The sequence below is a fragment of the Aedes aegypti genome, chromosome 3 (genome assembly GCF_002204515.2).
Source record: "Aedes aegypti strain LVP_AGWG chromosome 3, AaegL5.0 Primary Assembly, whole genome shotgun sequence".
Lineage (NCBI taxonomy): Eukaryota > Metazoa > Arthropoda > Insecta > Diptera > Culicidae > Aedes > Aedes aegypti.
Genome location: NC_035109.1, coordinates 125,851,628 through 125,872,880, shown reverse-complemented (window position 1 = coordinate 125,872,880; position 21,253 = coordinate 125,851,628). Strand labels below are relative to the sequence as shown.

Genomic DNA, 21,253 nt, shown 5'->3' with positions numbered 1-21,253 from the left:
AATGAACATTCGACCAAAATTTGGTTAAAATCAGTGGTGGTCTATTACACGTTTTACCTTTTTGTGGATACTTGGTATGGGATGACCCACATTCAAAATGAGTTCCGCCATAATCCGTTTATTACACTGTCCAATTGCTTTCGTAATCGTAACAGAATTTGATTATGGTTGCAACTATGGTTTGCGTACCAATAGTACTAAATCAGGTTAGAAAACAAATTCAACACAAAAGACGTTAATTTTTACAAGTTGGCGTAGATGTTGTTTCGAAAAGCCATTCAAAGTTTTTCGTCAATGTCGCACACTAGATCTACCCTTGCCCTTGGATCAGTTTTTGTATTTGGCGAAAACACTCCGAATGTTGAAAGAAATTGCAAAGATCTTTATTTCAATGACAGGCCTATTGGCACTATAGGCCTATAATAAAATTTTACAATGAAGAGCAATCAACGCCATATCTAAGCATCGTTGACTCAGAGATAGAAACGCCGCACTTTGGTACCACCTGTAAGCATCGACGTTGTCATCGGCGTCGCGGCGCTTTTTATTGTCGCCATCGTTCCTACGGAAGTGGAAACGGACTGAAATTCATCAAACTAATGCACGCGTGCACGCGTACCAGCCATCAACGCACTGCTTTGTGGGGCAAAGAACTCAGGCCTCCCTGTTGAGGTGCGTATCTTGGCAGTTGCAACTGAACAATCGGTGACTTACAACGTTTTATCGATCGATCTCCGGTGGAATCACTTGTGAGGTTCTAGAGAATAGAATTCAAACGGGAGTCTTCGGTGTGGTTAGTGAATTTAAACGATCCGTTAATCGACTGTTGACTTTCTTTTGCCAAGTGTACCTCTAACAATGTACGATACCTTTGCCAATGCGTCTTTGGAATTAAGTGAAGCTGTTTACTCCAGTGTGTTTCTCCAGGATCAATGGAACAACTTTCTCGATACCATCGGTAAATATCTTCTTTTTTCTTGAAACTATTGCATGTACTTGTATTCATTAGATGTGATAATTTAAAACAATATTTTCAGTTTGGAATGCTTTGTCAATGATTCTATCATTTTCAACCGATTGCAATAGTTTATAGCTTACTTCTCAATTGAGAACAGTGCTTTGTGCAAATAACTTGAAAACGAAATGATGAAATAATGGAAATATATTTGGAGAAGTAGATCATAGACCTATTGCCTTCCACTCAGAGGAATAAATTTTAGAATTCACTCACCAAGTGGCGTTACAGCATAATCAAATGGTAGGTGTTCAGACAGACCAGACTACATAGTATCTTGGCCTTATAAAATTCATCTTAAACTCAAACAACTATGATATGTTCGATGTTATTATGATACAGATGAATAATCAATATTATAACTATCAATATAACTAAATTCAAAGCCATGAGTCGAATTTTTCGACATGAAATTCATTGTAGAAGTGAAATAAACATGTTTTAGCAGAAATATAGTTTTTCCGTTGGACTCAAAATAGATTTCACTAGAAAAAAAAATACTCCCTTGCCGAGTGGCTAGCGTCCGCGGCTACAACGCAAAGCCATGCTGGAGGTATCTGGGTTCGATTCCCGGTCGTTCCAGGATCTTTTCGTAAATGGAAATTCCCTAGACTTCCCTGGGCATAGAGTATAATCGTATTTGCCGCCCAATATACGAATGCGAAAATGGCAACTTTGGCAAATGAATGCTCACAGTTAATAACTGTGGAAAAGCCCATAAGAACACTAAGCTGAGAAGCAGGCCCTGTCCCAGTGAGGGTGAGGGTCTATCAATCAATATATAAAGCAATTGGAATATAATTTTGTTGGCAGGATCTTACTTGTAAAAATTCAGTTAGCATGTTTGGAAAGAAATAGTAAATTTTGAAAACACTCATTTTTTTAATAAAGCATACAACGAAAAGACTTGTTTTTGTTTTTAAATCCTTTGTCCATAAATTGAGTTTCAAAGCGATGCCACGTAATTTTTAGTAATAAATTTGATTGTACAAAAACAGTGATTATATCTGAACATCATTGGCGTAGCTAGGTTTCATTTCTGGAGGGGGCCTAACAAATTCTTGGTTTACTGAAGTAATGACGATTTTCACAAATTTCATAGTTTGCGTAGATTTGTATTGATTTTATTTATTTGTAGTTTTATCTCATATCGCTGCACATCAGTGAAACTTGTAAATGTCAATGTTTACTACGGAAAATATTCACTCTTTGTCGAAACAATTATATCTAATAGTTCACCAAAAGATTTTTCTACTTTGCCTTAGAGATTCTTCATTAATTTAATCTTCAGATTCCTTCAACAAATTTTTCAGAAAATCTATCAGAAATTCTTCAAAGATTGCTTGACAAATTCACGACAAAAATTTTCTTGGATTTCCTACAAAATTATTAAATGATTCATCCAGGTTACTCTAAGGTTTCCTCCTAAAATACTACAAGATTTTTATAAACAATTAAACAAGATTGAATTAGGAAAATGTTCTGAGCGATTTTACAGCAGGTTTTCCATTGCATTGTTTTCACACAAAAAATCCTTAAGTGTTTCATTAGATTTATCTAAAAATATTTGCTCCCCGCTTTCCTTGAAAGTTCTCTTGAACATAATATTTTAAATTTCTTTTATGTTCTATAAATTACTCCATATTTTTTTCCGAATGTTAATTCAGGGATTCTTCTAAAAGTAATATCTAGAAATCTATATACTCTCCATATTTGGTTCAAAAATTACTCCAGGAATACATCAATATTTCAGGGATTTTTCACAAATCAGTCCACGAATCACACCATATCAATATTCGATTCATATCAAAGTTTTGTAGGAACTTCCACCATACTTTTAGATAATTTACCATGGAATTTGAAAAAAAAACTAAATTCATGTCGGGAAATTCAAGATTTCACCGTAAAATTTCTGAAACTTTTTGAGGAAATTCCTGACGATGTACCTCACAAAAAAAAAACTTAGATGGTTTTAGTAGGATTTTCTTTAAAAAAATATCTCGTTTTTTATTGGAATTTTATGATGAATAATGATTGACGTTAAAACGAATGGATTTTTTACTGACAGTATCTAACATGTTAGAAAATAAAACTACCGAAAAACTAAACATTACATCGACTTTGCAATTGGATATAATGGAATAATTGATGTGAAATTCCACTTCCACTCGACTGGTTAGCCGTAAACCACGAATCATAATTTATAAAATATTACAGAATGATTTGCATGAACTCTGAAGTTTCATGATACTATGGTGAGCAGATTAAACTAAAAACCAATTTCTTCCTACTTGCAGAGATAAACATTTTTTGGAGGGACTATTTTAACCTATTGTGGTAGAATTTAGAACTCCTAGAATTTTTTTTCTTTGGATTCTTTAAAATATTGCTTTTTGGAGTACGAACACATTTTTTGTACGAAGTTGCTGAAGAAAGCATCATGTAAAGAAGGAGAAACAACAAAATGTTGAAGCATGTAGAAACAACAGATGGATAACGGAATAAAGATAAGTGATGATTTAAAATCTGTTCTATAGAGGTGAATGGCTACATTATAAATGGAATTTCTCTAAGGAATAAAAAATAAATAAAATTGTCAAGAAACTTCATCAGAATCTTCTTTAGAAACAGAAGTGCTTCTTTGATTTCTGGACTCCCAGAATTCTGTCAGAAACCTTCTAGGAATTCCATGTAATTGTAAGAAGCTGTAATGTAATGTAATTCTATGTAATTGCACAAGCATTTAATTCCAGAATTTGGGTTATTGGCATATTTGACAAAACTATTTCTTAAGCAATGTTTTAAGGAAGATCCTTACAAATTTCTCTATGAATTTCCTAAATAATCCCTTTACTGTTATTTTTCTAAATATTTGGGCCCCGACAGACTTCTTTAACGCTATGCTAATTTCGGAGGCAAAACTATGCCTGGAGTTTTCTAACAAATTTCCTCTGAAGATTCAAAAGCAAGAGACATTCCAAAAATACTTTTCATCAATAAAGTAGAATTTGTCACACAATTTGTGAGGTATTTTGTAAATATATTACAGGACTTTTGAAGAATTTCGTGAAAGAATTTGTAATATTTTTTGGGAAACTATATGAAAGAATTTGATAGAATAATTTGCAACATTTCCAAAACAAATAGCATAAGGTATGAATCCACACTTCAATAATCCTTGTGGAATTTGATTTAACTAAAAAAAATCACATTATACTTACTTGATACTTGAAACTTTATGGGCTACAATTCGGTACGATGAATCTGCGCCGAATAGATGAATCTTCTCCACTGGGCTCGGTCCTGGGCCAATCGCTTCCAGTCGCCCTGAACGTTAAGTGCCCTTAAGTCCTCCTCAACCGCAAAAAGCCATCGTGTGCGTGGCCTACCACGAAATCGGCGGCCTCTTCCGGGTTCTCTGTTGAATATTATCTTTGCTTGTCGTTCTTCCGGCATACGGGCAACGTGACTAGCTCAACGCAGCCTGCCGTGTTTTATGCGCTTGACAATATCCATCTTTTTATACACTTGGTACAACTCGTGAATCATGCGACGCCGCCAGATGCCGTTTTCTAGTTTACCGCCGAGTATTGTTCGCAGCACTTACGTTCAAACACCCCGATAGCTCTCCGGTCGACTTCCTTCAATGTCCATGATTCATGGCCATGTAGGACAACCGGAAGGATCAGTGTCCTGTATAACGCGAGTTTTGTTTTCGTTTGCAGGCTACGGGACTTCAGCTGGTTACGCAGCCCATAGAAAGCCCGACTCGCAGCTGCAATACGTCTTTTCACCTCGCGGCTAACATCATTATCGCATGTCACTAGTGTCACCAAGATACACAAATTCTTCCACCACTTCAAACTTTTCACCACCTAGCACCATTTCGCTACCACTAACACGTCTGGTCCCACGTTGACCACCAGCTATCATGTACTTCGTTTTTGTGGTGTTGATCGAGAGCCCGATCCTCGCTGTCTCCCTCTTGAAAGGCACGAACGCCTTTTCCACTGCCCGACGGTCAATCCCGATTATGTCGATATCGTCCGCAAAGCCAAGGAGCATATGAGAACGTGTGATAATGGTACCGCTTCTCTGCACACCGGCTCTCCTGATAGCACCTTCGAGCGCTATGTTAAACAGCAAGTTAGAAAGAGCGTCACCCTGTTTCAATCCATCTAAGGTTACGAACGATGACAAAATCTCGTCCACCACCTGCACACTTGATTTCGATTCATCAAGCGTTGCACGAATCAGTCTAATCAGCTTCGCCGGAAAGCCATGTTCAGACATAATTTGCCACAACTCGTTTCTCTTCACTGAATCGTACGCTGCTTTGAAATCTACAAACAGATGATGAGTCTGCAAGTTGTACTCCCGGAATTTATCTATGATTTGACGTAAACATTTGATCCGTCGTTGATCGACCCTCTCGAAAACCAGCTTGGTATTCGCCGACTTTCTTGTACAAATGAGACCTTCCAACCAACTAGTAGGCATTTGTTCTTCCTCCCATATCCTCGAAATGATAATACGTTTGAGAAGTTCGGCCGGGAGCTCGTCCTTCCCAGCAGCCTTGTTGTTCTTCAGCCCATTGATAGCTTTTTTTTATCTCATCTAGTGTTGGAGGTTCCACAGCCTGTCCATCGTCATCGATTTGAATTCTGCTACCAGTTCCACTTCCATTATCTCCGTTCAACAATGACTCGCAGTACTCTTTCCACCTGGCGGCCACCATTGTTTTATCCGTCAGCAAGTTTCCTTCGCGGTCGTTGCACATGGCGGGAGACGGCGCTGTTTTTCTCCGCACACCATTTACGGACTCGTCGAACCGTCGCATGTAGTTCTGTTCCATAGCTTCTTGCGCCTGAGCAATTACTGCCTCTTCATGCTCCTTTTTCTTTCTGCGATGGATCCGTTTTTCGGCTGCCCTTGCTTCCTTGTACCGCTCTCTGCTCTGACGGGTACCAGACACCAGCATCCGGCTTTTAGCCAAGTTCTTTCGTTCGTCATTCTCTGGCACTCCTTGTCGAACCAACCGTTCCTTGGTCTTCGTTGAGCAGTACCTACCACTTCTCGCGCTACTGTGCTCACCGCTCCGTAGACTGACTCCCACAGATCGCTGAGGTTGACGCTTTCGTCGATTTCGCTAATCCGTCGAGCTTTTGATAGTAGTCCACTGCTACACCACCTGCTGACAGGCGTTGGATATTGGAACGCAACGATTGTCAATTTCTAGCAGTGTCTGCATATTTCAATATACAGTCAACAACGCCGATCCTCAGTAGGCTCCGTCATCGTTGAATTCTTCTTTGTGTGAATGTTTGTTTGACAATACATGCACGAATCTGGTAGAACATGCATTCAGTTTTTCAATTACTTTTGCTACACTAATTCTCATCCACTACTGACATTCAAATTCAATTTCACTAGTGAAAAAAATCATTTCCGTCAGAATACCTCACAAAACATCCGCAAATTGCAAAAGTTGTATTTTTTTATTAAAAGACAATCATGATTCATCAACTGGAGGCATCACATTGCCGTTTTCTTACACCAGTCATTTGTAATTTTTTATATTCAATTTTCAATTTCAGTGCCTCTAGGTGAAACTGAATTTTGAAATGACACCAACAGTGGGTGAAACTGAATGTGTGCGTGTGTTGCACCCACTCTCTTTCTCGTCGCATTCGCACTCGAAGTCAGATTGGCTTCTTGCTAGCGGAGTTTGTTTTTGTTCGTTTTCGCACTGATCGGCTATCATTCGGCTGAATTTTTACGACACTGATTTCTAGAACTCGAAACGGTTGATAATAGCGCTCGAATTTTGCTTACAAGGAAATAGTGGTATGAGTCGATATTAGGACCCCTGAAAGTTCTAACAACGATGGCATCGGAAACATGTCGGCCGTCTACCAGAACATGGTCGATTTGGTTGCAAAGTTCGCCATTTGGGTGTTGCCAGGTGTGCTTGCGGATATCCTTGCGTGCAAAGTAGGTGCTACTGATGGCCATTCCCCTGGTGGCAGCAAAGTTCACTAAATGTAGGCCGTTGTAGTTGGTAACAGAGTGAAGGCTCTCTTTACCAATGATAGGGCGGAGGAAGTAATCTTTTCCGACCTGCGCATTACACGGGCCCTCCAAGCGTGTCAACCCCATATATATGAACCGTGGCCAACATGATTTTGACATTTTTGGGAAATTGACACTTTTGGGGAATCTGACAGTTTTGGGTTGTTCACGTTAACTTATAACTACTCATTAACGTGGGTTTAAGCTGGGTGTTGGATTTCGATGTTATTTGCCGTATATATAGTTAGCCAACACCTTGTGGAGAGATTTCTCTCGTAGTAGTAGCTCTCATTTTCTCTCCCCAGCTTCAGATGCTGTGCGGTATCTAGCTCATAGACTGTAATTACGCTCGTCAGTTGCACTGTTAGCCATCAACCCGATCAGTCATAATATAGAAGTGTTTGAAGAACAACTCGCTTTAAATTCGATTTATTGTGTAGTGCGTCGTATCACATTTTGATTTGAGACCCCGGAAAGCGTGACTGTTTCGTCGTGTGAGACACAGATAAAGGTGAGCCCAGACCTGCCCCAACACTGGGTAAGGCGCATAATAACGAAATTGATTTTAGTGTGCTATTGCTCAAAAGTTACACGATTCTAAGAAATATGCAAGTAAATGAGTGAACAATTGCGTAAGCCACTGAATAAAGGGAGAAACTATCTTCAACGTGTTTTTGTTGTTAGCTACGGGGAAATCGTGTTTTGCTGGCTCCCTGGCGCATTAGCGTCGCCGATGACAATTTTCACGTCGTGTTTTGGGCATTCTCCTTAGGTCTTGTCGAGATATTCGTAAATCGCGTTCTTCACGTCATCGGGTTTGTCTTAAGTCGGTGCATAGACGTTGATCAGGCTGTAGTTGAAGAACTTGTCCCGAATCCTCAATACGCAGATCCGCTCGTTGATCGGCCTCCACCTAATAACGCGCTCCATCTGCTTCCCGATCACTATGAAACCGACTCCGTGTTCAGCTTTATCACCACCGCTGTGGTAGATGTTGTATTTGAATGCGGTGTTAGCGACGGGGTCTACCGCTCTAAATTCACGTTCTCCAGATCTTAGCCAACGCACTTCCTGAATAGCAGCCACGCACACGCCAACTTTTCGCAATTCAGTGTTTCATACTCAGCCGCTGGATGCCAGAACAGACGCTGTTTGAGCCGCACCCCCTGGTGTACAGACGCTCAGAACGTACCTCCTCACTCTAGCTGATGTCAGAAGGACAACAGTGTCCAGGCTGCACTACCAGCTAAGTACGCAACCCTTAGCTGGCGGTCTTTGTCATCGTTTGACCCGTGGAAGCGCGAGGTAGGAACTTGTGAGGACCAGAGCTGTGTTGGCCGCTCCTTCCTGATTGTCGACTCACCATTTTACATATAATGTTATAGATTTTAGCTTCCGGCAAAAAACTTAAAAAATCCAAAGAAATTTGTTTTTTTTTATATCAAAAACATGATTTTGGGCAGTTAAGGTTGATTAGCTTGGTCATAACTATTTTCTAGTTAAATGTCTTGTATATACAGTTTGAAAACATTTAAATTAGCTTCAAAGGTCGTTCCAAGATTGGGTATTCATGGAGTTATGATTAAACAAAGAAATTTTTTCAGCAAATTGAGCAAAAAAAAATCTCCAACTACTACTAGTTTTGATTTAAGACAAATTAATACTAGTTTGATTCAAGGCTAGTTAGATATTCTACCAAGTTTTCATCAATTTAATTTTAAAGAGAATGGTGCTAAAAGTTCCAAAATTTGGTTAGAAAATAACGTTGTTATGGTAACTTGAGCGACAGTCATTTGTTATAACTTGAAAATTCACCTTCAAGTCGCTTGCACCACTAAATACTTCCGCTCAAACTTTGAGGTTTCTCTTTTCTCTTTTTATGTTACCGTCGTTGGGGGGAGACTGGGTCAAAAAGGGATATGTACGATTTATTTATTGAATAACTATCGCAATTTAACTCCAATAAACTTCAAGTTTGGTGGTGTATGTTCTTTTATGGTACAATAACAACTGTTCAAAAAGTTAAAGAAAAATATTTATTCATTTAACCCCATAGAGGGGGTGACACTGTAATTGAAATAATTGTTTTTGAGAATATGATTGCAAAACCATTCACAGCTGAAAAATATTGTTGAGATACGATGCAAACAAGACAAAAAGTTGTATAAGATGTTTACTTGCTTTTTTCCCTCAAATTGTGTTCAAAGTATAATCCCCATTGCCATAAAGCCTACTCAGTTTCCCCAAAGGTGTACTGAAACAGTGATTATTCTAAACCTTCGCAAAGAGTTAAATTTCGGTGCGACATTCCACGATCAATACATTTCAGGCATATGTTGACATCATAATCCCGGCATTTCAGCGATCCAACTCATTTGTACTTCCGTGAAATGTTTCTGTAATATGGAAACACTGATAAATAATTCAATTCTAAAACTAATTGAACTAATTGATAAAATTTTACGATGTTGCTGCGCACGAAACACAGTTGCTGGTTTGAGAAGTTGTCAAAATGCTTTGCATTGTTATTCAATGCACGGAATCCTCAAGTAGACTTGTTTGATGTTTCATGAATGCTGTATTTAGAAAGAATAAATACATCTTAATGAAAAAAGATAACACCCGGCAACGTAAAATGTCAAAAAAGTGGACTCGCAATTCCATTTACTATCATTCTTGCTTTACCTAATCTCACCCCCATTTTCAATGTTTTAGACACCGTACCGAAAAAAATGTTTTTTTTTTGTGGAAAAATCAAATAAATTCCGTGTGAAATACGCGTGAAATGTAATGAAAAGACTTTAAACCTTCTACTAATATAACGATACTTTGCACAGGAAGAATTTAAGATTGTGAATTTTATCTAGTTTCAACATACAAGTTTATTGATATAGTAAACAAAAACTACTATTTCTAAAAATGTATATTGTAATGAATTCTCGCATAATTTATGATCTCGCCCTAAAAGCCAATGGTAACCATGTGTGTAGCTCGTTGTTTCTGAGAATTTGAATGGATTTACACGTTATTTAACAACTCTATCGTGAAGAAAGGATCATTATCTACCTGCCAGTGATGTTGGTTTGGGTGCTTATTCATTAATTTGCTCAGAAACAACGAGCTACACACGTGATTACCAATGGCTTTTAGGGCGTTATTTCAGATTATGCGAGAATTATGCGTAATAATATGTTCACTAACATATGAATTTTAATTTTTAGTAATATCAGCGTTATTAGCTTTCATAAATCATATTTTTCCGTTTTGACCCAATCTCACCCCCATCGACGATATTTGAATTCGAAAGAGCTCGAATTTTTGGTTATGGAAACTTTCGAAAAATAAGCCGCATCCTATTGGGCAAGCCTGTTTTAAAAAATGAACTAGCATAAAATTTGTCTTAATAAAAAGCAAAATTAATTCTATGGGGCTGTCAGCTAACCATGACAGACGTTTGAGAATTTTTTGGATTCTCACCATAGATTTTATTCTTTTTGCTTAAACTTTGTTTATTTTTTTATTAAGTGCCATTGTGCCTTGGGCATTAGCGGGTTGAAAAGGGTAAATATTAGATGACCGGTTAATTCACCACTTCGAACTGGATGAAGTTATGCTTAAACTGAGTGCCAAGTACTTTTAGGGGAAATGGGTTATTCAAGGAAACAGGGTATTTGAGGAGGTGGCATTCGGAGAACTGGCGTTCGGGAAAAGTAACACAACCTCATGTAACACCACCAAACAGATAAGTGATAAGATTATTTAGGGCAAAATAGGGTCACTTGCAGTATTGCTCCGGGTAGCACAGAAAGGACACAATACTGTGGAGGGCGCCCTGGTACTTTAGAAGCTCCGTTAGGTTTCTATTCCTAGGTATTCCTAGCTACGTCAAAAATACATAAAGTCTCATCACACCATGAATTACGGGTCACCTGATTTCACCACCGGAATAGGTTTTAGTTTATTCTTATTCATATCAATTGCTATCGATACTACACAACTATCTCAGTATTGATGAATACTCATTATGTACAGCAACCAAAACTACTTCCCTCTGAGTGGAACAGTCAGTGATCTTGAGCCTCGAAGCAGAGAAAATCATTTGAATAGTTTGGCCACCACATAATCCCCATCGTGATGTTGCACAGTCTGGTGACAAATCCAGCCAAACTCTGCATGCGATCTGTTTAACGGCGTAAGACTTTTGGAATGGATAAAATAACAGCATTGCATTCACTCGAGCGACCTTGATTGCATAACCTTCACGTAGGCATACTAATTTGACATCTTTGCAGCCACCGTTTCATACAATCGAGAAAACAGTCATGCACATGAGAAATACAATGCCAAATTTCCAATGCGTGTCGATAGTACGGGAGTAATTAATAGTAATTTAGAAGTTATGCTTGAATCTTGTTTTGAACTGTATGTCGTCGATTATAGGGTGGTGAATCTTATTGCTGGAAAAGCGCTCTAAACTATGGTATTTTAAAACTTCTTCGGATATTTATTGAACTTAATCGATAACAATTTCTGAAAGTGTTAAAAAGTGGATGTCACTGAGGCAAGCAAAAAATTACGTTAAACGATCACGCGAGTTGAATGGGTATAAGTTTGAGCTAAAACATCATTACGATTATTCTTTCAAGGTGCTGGGAATTGGCACTACTACCACAATGCGGCGATTGCTTGAGGAGTAGGCATATTCAAGTTGAAAGGTTATTCGAAAAAAAAAACTTCAAACGGATGGTCTAATGTGTATTTGATTTCCTCTGTGAAAAGATCAGACTCCACTTGGAGTTCAATTTGCGTGCAAGCAGAATGGGGTCATAGCAAAATGGAATAATTGCCAAATGAACGTATCGGAAGCAAAACAAATCTTAAGCATGGTGTCATCGTATCGTTACTATAGCACTGACCTCGTGTGAGGCGTTTTCGAAAGTTCTCAAACAATCTCAATTTGATCTATCCAAGCTAATGATGATTTGACTTGACAAGATGAGATTAAAGTATGAATGGATTACTGCACAAGACATCAAAAGTCAGCTTGTTAGCTATTGATCATCCTCAATGTTCTGTACAGGTATGGATACTACTACTGTATGAATACTGCGTACATCGAGCTGTATTGTGAATGAGTGTGCTCTATGGGTCATTGCTATACAAAAATATGAAGTGAAATTTCAATCTGTTATAACAGACAAAAATCCTAAGCTATTTATCCGTCTCAAAAAAGGTAAGAAGAAAGCAACTTTAACATACTCGCGATTCTGCTATAATTTTTTTTTTTCCAGAATCAGCCAGAATCAGCAATTGGTTGAATTCAAGAAAAAAATCAATTCATAATTTGATAACAACTCATCATTCACAGTAAAATCTTTCAGACAGATATGTTAATTTGGCATGCATTTTTTAAGAAGTCATGAATAATCTAACGGTATTCTTGCGAAAAACTTAATAAATACCTTTATATGTTCAGCAGAAAATGCAGTATTTCCATTCATTCGAGTTCCTTAACGAATAAGTACACCATCTCTTTTGGAAACTATACAGAACGTTTCACAAGGCATTGCAACAGACTTTAATCATAAAAACATTCAAGAAAAAAATCCTGTTTTAATTGGCAATGTTATCCTTTTCTCTTACTAACAGGCGACGATCCAGAGATCCTGTACGTTTGGTTCCTGACGATATGGTCGTACAGCTTGTTCTGGATAATCGGCGGTTTATTTGCGTACATGGACCTCACCAATAAACCGGCCTGCCTGCGCAAATACAAAAACCAACCAGGGACACACGAACCTCTAAAATGGAACGAACTGAAACCGGTGGTCAAAACGGCTTTCATCAATCAGCTAGTGTACGGGATTCCAACGACGTATCTCACGTTTCACATACGAAAGTGGATAACAAGTGACCTGCCTGACATGCGACAACTACCATCGCTGGAAATTTTCATCCGAGATATGGTGGTATCGATCGTCTTGTGGGAAATTGCGTTCTACTACACGCATCGATTGCTGCATGCCAATTTTTGGTACAAGTACATTCACAAGAAGCATCACGAATGGCCGGCACCGATCGCATGGGCCGCCATTTACGCCCATCCGTTTGACTTCATTCTCAGCGATCTTATTCCGGTGTATGCTGGACCTGCACTGATGACAAGTCATCCGGCAACCGTGGCAGTGTGGTTGGTATTTGTTATGGTGGATACTCTGGTGGATCACTGCGGATATCATTTGCCTTTCCTTGGAAGCTCCGAACATCACGATTATCACCATTTGAAGTAAGTAACTGGCTTTAGTTTCTCTCTGATTATTTAAATGTAGGAATTCATAAAGCAAAGTAGAAGAAAACTGAAACCAGATCGGAGATAGGGGTCGTCCATAAATTATGTCAAGCTTCAAAGAGCTTCAAAAAAATCATGACGATCCATAAAACAAAATTGATGTCGCCATACAAAAAGTGTGGACTATCAAATAGAGAGTTGAATTGAATTACTCGTACATTTCTCTTAATACTGCTCATGAGATCTTGGGCGACGCTTTGCCCATCTTTCATACACAGTTTATCCCACTTTTTCTTCAAAGATTTATCGGTTGTGAATGTTTTTTAGCTTTTCTTTAACTTCTTCTTAATTATCGCCGAACAACTTTTCGATCGAACGAAGTTCTGGTGTATTTGGAGGGTTCGCCTCCTTCGAGACCACCTTAACGCCCTTAGCTTCGTACCAATCCATTACAGGCGAGATACTTCATGAACAGCGTGGGACCTCGGTACCGTACCGTCCGTACTCGCAGATCGCCTGCCTTCTTCCGCAGCTTTTCCGGAACCTTCATGCGGGACGTACCAACAAATAACTCGAGGCCGGGGTTTTGTTTGGTGTCTGCCTTGATGTACATATGTCTGTCGTCCATCATGAGACAGCCTGGCTTGGCCAGCCTCTCACGGTACAGCTTCCGCGCATGCAATTTGGCCACCGTGAGATTTTTCATGCGTGAAATGTCAATCACGCAACTCAGCAGTCAAAAAACCATGGATGAGTTGGCTCACCTTTTTGACTCATTGTCTCTTATTTCCACAGTTTACTCACACATGGCAATGATTTCTTATTAGTCTGGTAAAATTATAGTAATCCTTTCTAACGTAAAGAACAACATTCGGGTACACGAGTTTTTGACGGGTTTTGCGAATGAATTTTTTGACGTTGGATAACGTCTTACGGCAACATACTGGGGTACAATTTCGAAAAACGAAAAATCGCTCGCGTCACGAAAAGTGGTTAGATTTTGACTGTTAATAACTTACTAACGCACTCATAGATTTTCAAGATTCTTGCACCAATCGATTGAAAATCTTTCTACGAATCTACTCCAATAATGAAAACTATTGATTTTCATGACTAAACTATTGAAAAATTGGTAAATATCGAGACATGTCTTATATTCCATAGAAAAGCACAATTTTCTTGCTGTTATAAGGTTTTGACGTTTTGAAGTTGACATGTATTGTAACTTCGGGTGAAAATGATTATTTCATGGTTTTTCTTGTGCCAAACAACTGAATGCAGGCGAACAAGTACGACGGTTAGCCTCTTTGTGCAATATTTAAAGAAATATCGAATAGTTAATTTCAAGAATTGCTATGAAAACGCCTAAATGTAGGCAATTTCCTTAATAACTCCCTGATATCTAACAGAAATTTAATTATTTCAACCGTATGAGCTAATTGGTACGAGTTTAGAAGATGAAATCGGGCTCGGGGATATATTTTAAGCATCCTAACAAACTTTAATTATTTTGAATAATGGCGTTGTCGTCGTCGCTACCTACATGTAAATGCATGCTAGAGCGATCAGAGTATCAACTTGTCAAACAAAGAGCTTAAACTAATCAGCACCAGCTTTGTTGATGTTTTGATTTGGTAAGAAATTGTCGATCGAATTGAAATACGTACACAGAGAAGGCTGCACAAATGCTACCGCCGCCCGACCCGAGCGACGGGAACCTAGGTAAAACTTTGTTTGCCATTTATTTCCGTTGAAAACTAATCATCCAAAATTATAAATGATAAATAAATTAATCAATTAATAGTAATAGATGAAATGTCTCGGATTGTAACTCTTTTATGTCGAATGCATTCTTCTGACCCGTTTTGTTTGAAATTGTGCTGCAATTCAATTTAAGCGCGTTCTCCACGGATACGACGAGTCAGCTGGATGTCCTTCGGCATGATGCTGACACGCTTGGCGTGGATCGCGCACAGGTTGGCATCCTCAAACAAACCGACCAGTTAGGCCACGCTCGCTTCCTGCAGGACCATGACGGCTGAGCTCTGGAAGCGCAGATTTTCCTCTACCTTTCCCCGGATACCACGACGAAGCAGAAGAAGTTCTTCAAGGTGCAGAACTTCTTTGAGTATCAAAAAGAGATCATGCCAATCATGCCAACTTTAACATCGATTTGAGTAAAGAGAGAACATGGAGTTCGTGGACTTCATGAAGAAATACCTCAACCTCAATCTTTCTTCGGAACCTACTAAAGCAACCAATCTTAGTGGATCATGCGTGGACCTAACGTTCAACCGGAATATTTGTTTGGGGGGCAAGAGTTACCGCTCATGCTTTTTCTTCCATCGATCGATTCTATCGGTGTTTAAGTGTTAACCGAACCAACCAAATAATAACACACAATATCCATAATAGGTCAGAATTGACATGCTACAAATAGTATGAAAATTGATTGGATTTTTATCGTGACGGTCTCAAGCCAGGAAATAGATGAAGCTAACGTTATCCAACGTCAACTTGGCGGTTGTATCTCGGAAACAACCTCTCACTTTTTTTTTACGGTTTGAGCTGATTGTGTGATTTTGCATCAAAATCTCAAGCGTGAGATTTGCACAGCAGATCTCTAATGAGTTTGCTCTCACGGAAGAGCGTATTGATTGAGATTTTAGTGTGAGTCTATCAACACTGCTTGTTTGTCCGGTTTTGCGCCTTCCTGACCTTAAAAACACGTAGCCCAGTCTGCTTCATGGTCTGCTGGACCAACCATTTCAAAGGATTGACCTTTTTGGCCACGTCTCGGGTGGAAAGGTTCGGGTTAATCTTAAAGTAATGCTTTATCTTCAGCGCCTTCGCTGGGTATTCCATTTTCGGGTTTCGGCCGCTTCCAGCGCTCCACTCGATGGTCTTCGCCTTCTGGAACATCTTCACAACGCCGGACTCGGTAGAATGGTGGAGTCTTAGCCTTTTGCTGATCCATCTGTGAGACTGACCAGGATTATCGATCACCGCGCCCAAGATTTGCTGGCGTAGCTCTTCTTATTTCGAATGTATCTTGAAAACTACTTGACAGATCACGATACAATTTTTCCAGGCTATCGACATCGATGAAGACACCATCTTCTATGGTGACTAGCGATGGGCGATTTTGAATCGATGTTCCAAACATCGATTTTTTTCGATTATTTAATTTTTTGAATCGATGTTAGCAGCACAGACAAACAGACGTCACACTCCCATATATGTCCATCGACCACCTTTTTAACGGTTCATTCAAAAATATGGTAGGTGGCCAATCCGCCACCCGCAGTGCTCGCATCGTTTTTGTTCGTGTTTGACGTTTACATACTACCACCATCTGTTGGCGTGTCGGCCAAACATACCGATTTTAGCATTGGGCGTACATGTCCTCGTGACTATGAATTTGATCGTGATTTGTTCTTAGTGTTACGTCTGTTTGTCTGTGTTAGCAGCATTCGAAATCGAGAGAATCGTTTGTGACGATGTGTGACGAGGGGAAGGGAGGGGTCCTAGCTAGTGGACGTAGCATTTTGAATCATGTCGGCAATAAAGGTGGCATATAAATATTTTTTATTACTTTTTTTTTTGTTTGACTTATAAACTTGGGTTATGAAATGATGATTAAGCTTCAAAACATTGATACTATGAAATTTCAGATTTTCTTTATAAATGCAATTAAACAGATTTTTTAAATCTATAATAAGTATGTGAATATTATATTATATTCGTGCCTAAATCAATAAATTTATAAACAAAATAAAATAAAAAATTAATAAATTAATTAAAAATCAATGCTTAATCTACTTGGAGCACATTGTTTACCCATTTCATAACAAGACATAAAGTCAGCCCAGATAGCCGTAGCAGTAAACGCGCAGTTATTCAGCAGGACCAAGCTGAGGGTCGTGGGTTCGAATCCCACCGGTCGAGGATCTTTTCGAGTTGGAAATGTTCTCGACTTCCCAGGGCATAAAGTATCATCGTACCTGCCACACGATATACGCATGCAAAAATGGTCATTGGCATAGTAAGCTCTTAGTTAATAACTGTGGAAGTGCTCATAAGAACACTAAGCTGAGAAGCAGGCTCTGTCCCAGTGGGGACGTAACGCCAGAAAGAAGAAGAACATAAAGTCAGCCGTTTCAGTTTTATCCACTGTCGATCGAAGTAAGCATGGTTATTTCATATGTCACACGTTGACTCTCATAGTTTTCCAGTCACATAGAGAGAGAACTGTCGATGAACTCGAGTGACAGAGCCGAGTCGAGCGAAAGTGTTGGTCGATAATGACTCGACTTATAAAATTGGGTCCTCAATTTGCTTAAAAACTCGATAATTTGAAGAATTTTTATTATTCAACTGTTTCATTTTAGGTTGTGTAAGATTATTTCAGAATGGGGAACGATAATGAAGTTCAGCTGAAATATTAATAGAGATCAATAATTTGTATAATAATCGCAAAAATGTTCTAAACAATCATAATATTACAAGTGCAATGTTTTCTATATCTGGCCACAGATTGCTAAATGGATTTGAATTTATATATAGTAATGACGAACATTCATTTCAAATTAATATATAAAAATATATAATATAAAAAAATGTAAAAAAAGTTTAATTGGATTATTATATTATATATATAATATAATAATCCAATTTAACTTTTTTTACTTTTTTATAGTAAACTTGTTTTTTTATGGTAACAAAATCAATAGTAATACAATTCAGCCTATATGGAACACTGGAAACCAAAGTTATATAGTTTAAAAACAAATATGTTTATTGAAAACTGTCTTCCAAATTACTTAAATTATCAAACTGTTAGATTAGATTTCCCTTACATTTCAGTCAGTAGTTAATATCAAATTTTGTATTAAACTTCTGAATTCAAATTTTTAGTTTCAACCCAGTCGCTATGTTAAACAAGTTTAAAAATGTTAGAGGGGGGGTGGGTGCTTGATATGCTACGTATTTTCCAAGGGGGAGTATCAGCATTTGTGACAAAATGCTACGATGGGGGAGGGGGGTGTAAAAAATCAGTGAAAAAATGCTACGTAATTTATGGACGGCCCCTTATATTTTTTGAATGAGCTCATGAGCCATAAACCAAGTTTTGAACTAACCTTTAAGTGCTTAATGTACAATGTACAATTTTCAGTTTCGAACACTGTTTAATTGCAGGTATTTAAAAATCAAATGCAACTGATTTTTTTTTGTAGATTTTCATATGATCTTGAAAACAGAATCGATTCAAAAACATCGATTCAAGGGATTCGATTAAATCGGTTAATCGATTAAATCGGTTAATCGATTCGACATATCGGATTCGAATCGATTCAGTAACATCGATGTTCTGATCAAAATTGCCCAATGCTGATGGTGACAGAGGGCTCGATTGGCTTGTCAGATGAATCGGGTCCGGGACATAATGTCTACTGCAAATCGCTGCAGTTGATATAGAGCATGTCCATAGGCTGAATTTTTCACACATAAACATAACACTCTAAACTAGTATTACCCAAAATTTCATTAATTTTTACTCACGCGATAAAAAGTTACACCCAAAACGAAATGTCGCATTTTGTTGAGTCCAATCTATAGTATGCTTACTTTTGTTTCATGCAAAAATAGATTTGGAAATATTAATACGACTTTCAGCATTGTACTTCTAATGATGTATTTTAGTATCAAATTTATCGATCATGAAAGGTGGCCTCCAATACCGGACACAATTTTGAATTGTCTCGTATTATTATATTTATATTTTAATGAATGTTTCCACTTCAGTTGCTGATCAAACGGAACTGAAACATTGCAAGATGGTAGATTATATCTTCCATAGCATCTCATTTGCAAGGTTTCTATCAAATTTGAGGTTCTATAGCATTGGTAGTCTCTTTTAAACTCTTAGAACGGTACTTGACACACTCCTTCTAAGATTGTTGAACGACAACTTCAGAGGATCGTTTCAAATTTCTTACGTAATAAGTTGTGCATAATAGATGTGATCTTTGTACATCACAGCAAATAATACGAGTTGATTTTCTCAAGATATTTGGCTCTGATCTTCTAAATTACTTTTAAATCTATTTTAGATTTTCGGAAACATTTGTTTCGAAGTAGTTTAAAGATCGTGATATTTTCAAGGAAAAAATAACATCTAGTCCAACCTGACTTGAAATCGAGTATCTCCTAATGGAAATTAATTCTTTTTGATTTCCATTTGCAGATACGCGACTTATCTAACCTAATGCTTAAAATTTGATCAAATTCTTCATGTTCGTGAATTTAGATAGATTTCAAAAACTTGCAGGTGTCGCTGGATCTTTGTGTATACTCTAAGCGAGCCGAAGGTGGAAATCACTGCTATATCAAACCTAGCAATTACCCATTTCGAAGTTCAATATCAATACATGTAATTTACATAGGTATAAGTTCAATTAACCTGTCCCCATTTTCTAACTTTCAGATTCAATCAGTGTTACGGTAACTACGGCTGGTGGGACACCCTACATGGTACAAACGAAGAGTTCCGCAAGAAGAAGCAGTATCTCCGCAACAAAAGAATATTCTCTCTGAAATCAGCTCGCGAATTGATACCAGAAGACGATTAGGTGCTTTTAAGTAATGGTAGATAATAGTCTACGATAAGCCGGTTCTGACACTACGAACTGTAGTTGGCTCAGTCCAATATTCCTGTTAAACGATATTGTTGCTTGATTGCTGGTTGAGCTTCGTTGATCAGCCGGAAGGAACTGAATAGCTTCGGACTAAAAGTGTCGTAGGTTGTGATAGGATGTCATGTGTTTTCGAGATGCTAGTTTTTCCAGAAAGTTTTGTTCCTTCTAAATGCGTCTTTCGAACACGAATCCACCTGATTCGTATGGTTAATACACATACTGATGAAACATCGATCGAAACGAGAATCAAGTGCTAGTATAAAGTTAAGGATTTTTATGAAAGGGAGTTGTGATCGTACATATGAGTTTAGTTGATAGATAAACCTACTTTTAAGAACATGAGTCAATGCCTAGTGTCAAATGCTTGAAATATAAATGTTTAATTTAGATAAAATCAGTAAATTGACTCAATAATTAGGAGAATAAGTTCAATAGCCTCACTTTAATTTACTCTAAACAAGCTACTTAGTCACGCAATTTAGAGTTTTTAACCCATCGACAGAATAGTTTTAAGCATGTTCTTGTTCAATAGATTAATCCATAATTTAATCTTTTAACTAATGAGTTTGCAGTTTCATCACATCTACCTGATAAAATATAAATTAGCTATCGTGAATCTTCCCTTAGGAGGATCACAAGCATGTTGGAACCAGAACGAAAAAACGAGTTCTTTCTCGAAAGAATGCAAGTGCAATGTTGATTCCCTTACCTACGCAACCGAATCTTTCGATGGATATAAATACTTGCCAAACGATTAAAATGAGCTCAGTATGAACTAGTCTAGACGGAAAGTTATTTTTAATGTGTATGATAACTTGTATTGAGTTCGACAGCATCGCTAGGCTATATAATAAATGTTCGATTTGTAATGTATGTACCTGTCGTTTCAATTTCAAGCCTGGTCCTCACAAGTAGTACATGCCTCAAATGTATTTATTAACAACTTCAAAGTAGTCACTGCGTAACACTATCTCATATAAATACTCAACCAACGAGCTTTAAGACGTGTCAGTTCTAGGTCCCGTTTATTAAGCACAACGCACAAAGCGCTCAACAACTGCTGAAGCGTAATTATTGCGTACTTCACCCCAAACTGGACAATCACACAAGTTGTAGCGTGCAGAAAAAGTGTGATAAAAGTGCATGTTTGCATCAGATCGTCTCGACGTATCAAGATCA

General features: G+C 38.1%; 1 protein-coding gene across 1 annotated transcript; it reads left to right on the top strand.

The window, feature by feature from the left end:
* The first annotated feature begins 708 nt into the window (after positions 1 to 708).
* LOC5576267 (fatty acid hydroxylase domain-containing protein 2) lies at positions 709 to 20,947 on the top strand. Its single transcript, XM_021853784.1, has 3 exons — positions 709 to 958; positions 12,737 to 13,373; positions 19,864 to 20,947. The coding sequence occupies exons 1-3, from the start codon at positions 859 to 861 to the stop codon at positions 20,006 to 20,008; spliced, it is 882 nt and encodes a 293-aa protein (XP_021709476.1). The 5' UTR covers positions 709 to 858; the 3' UTR covers positions 20,009 to 20,947.
* Positions 20,948 to 21,253: the final 306 nt, after the last annotated feature.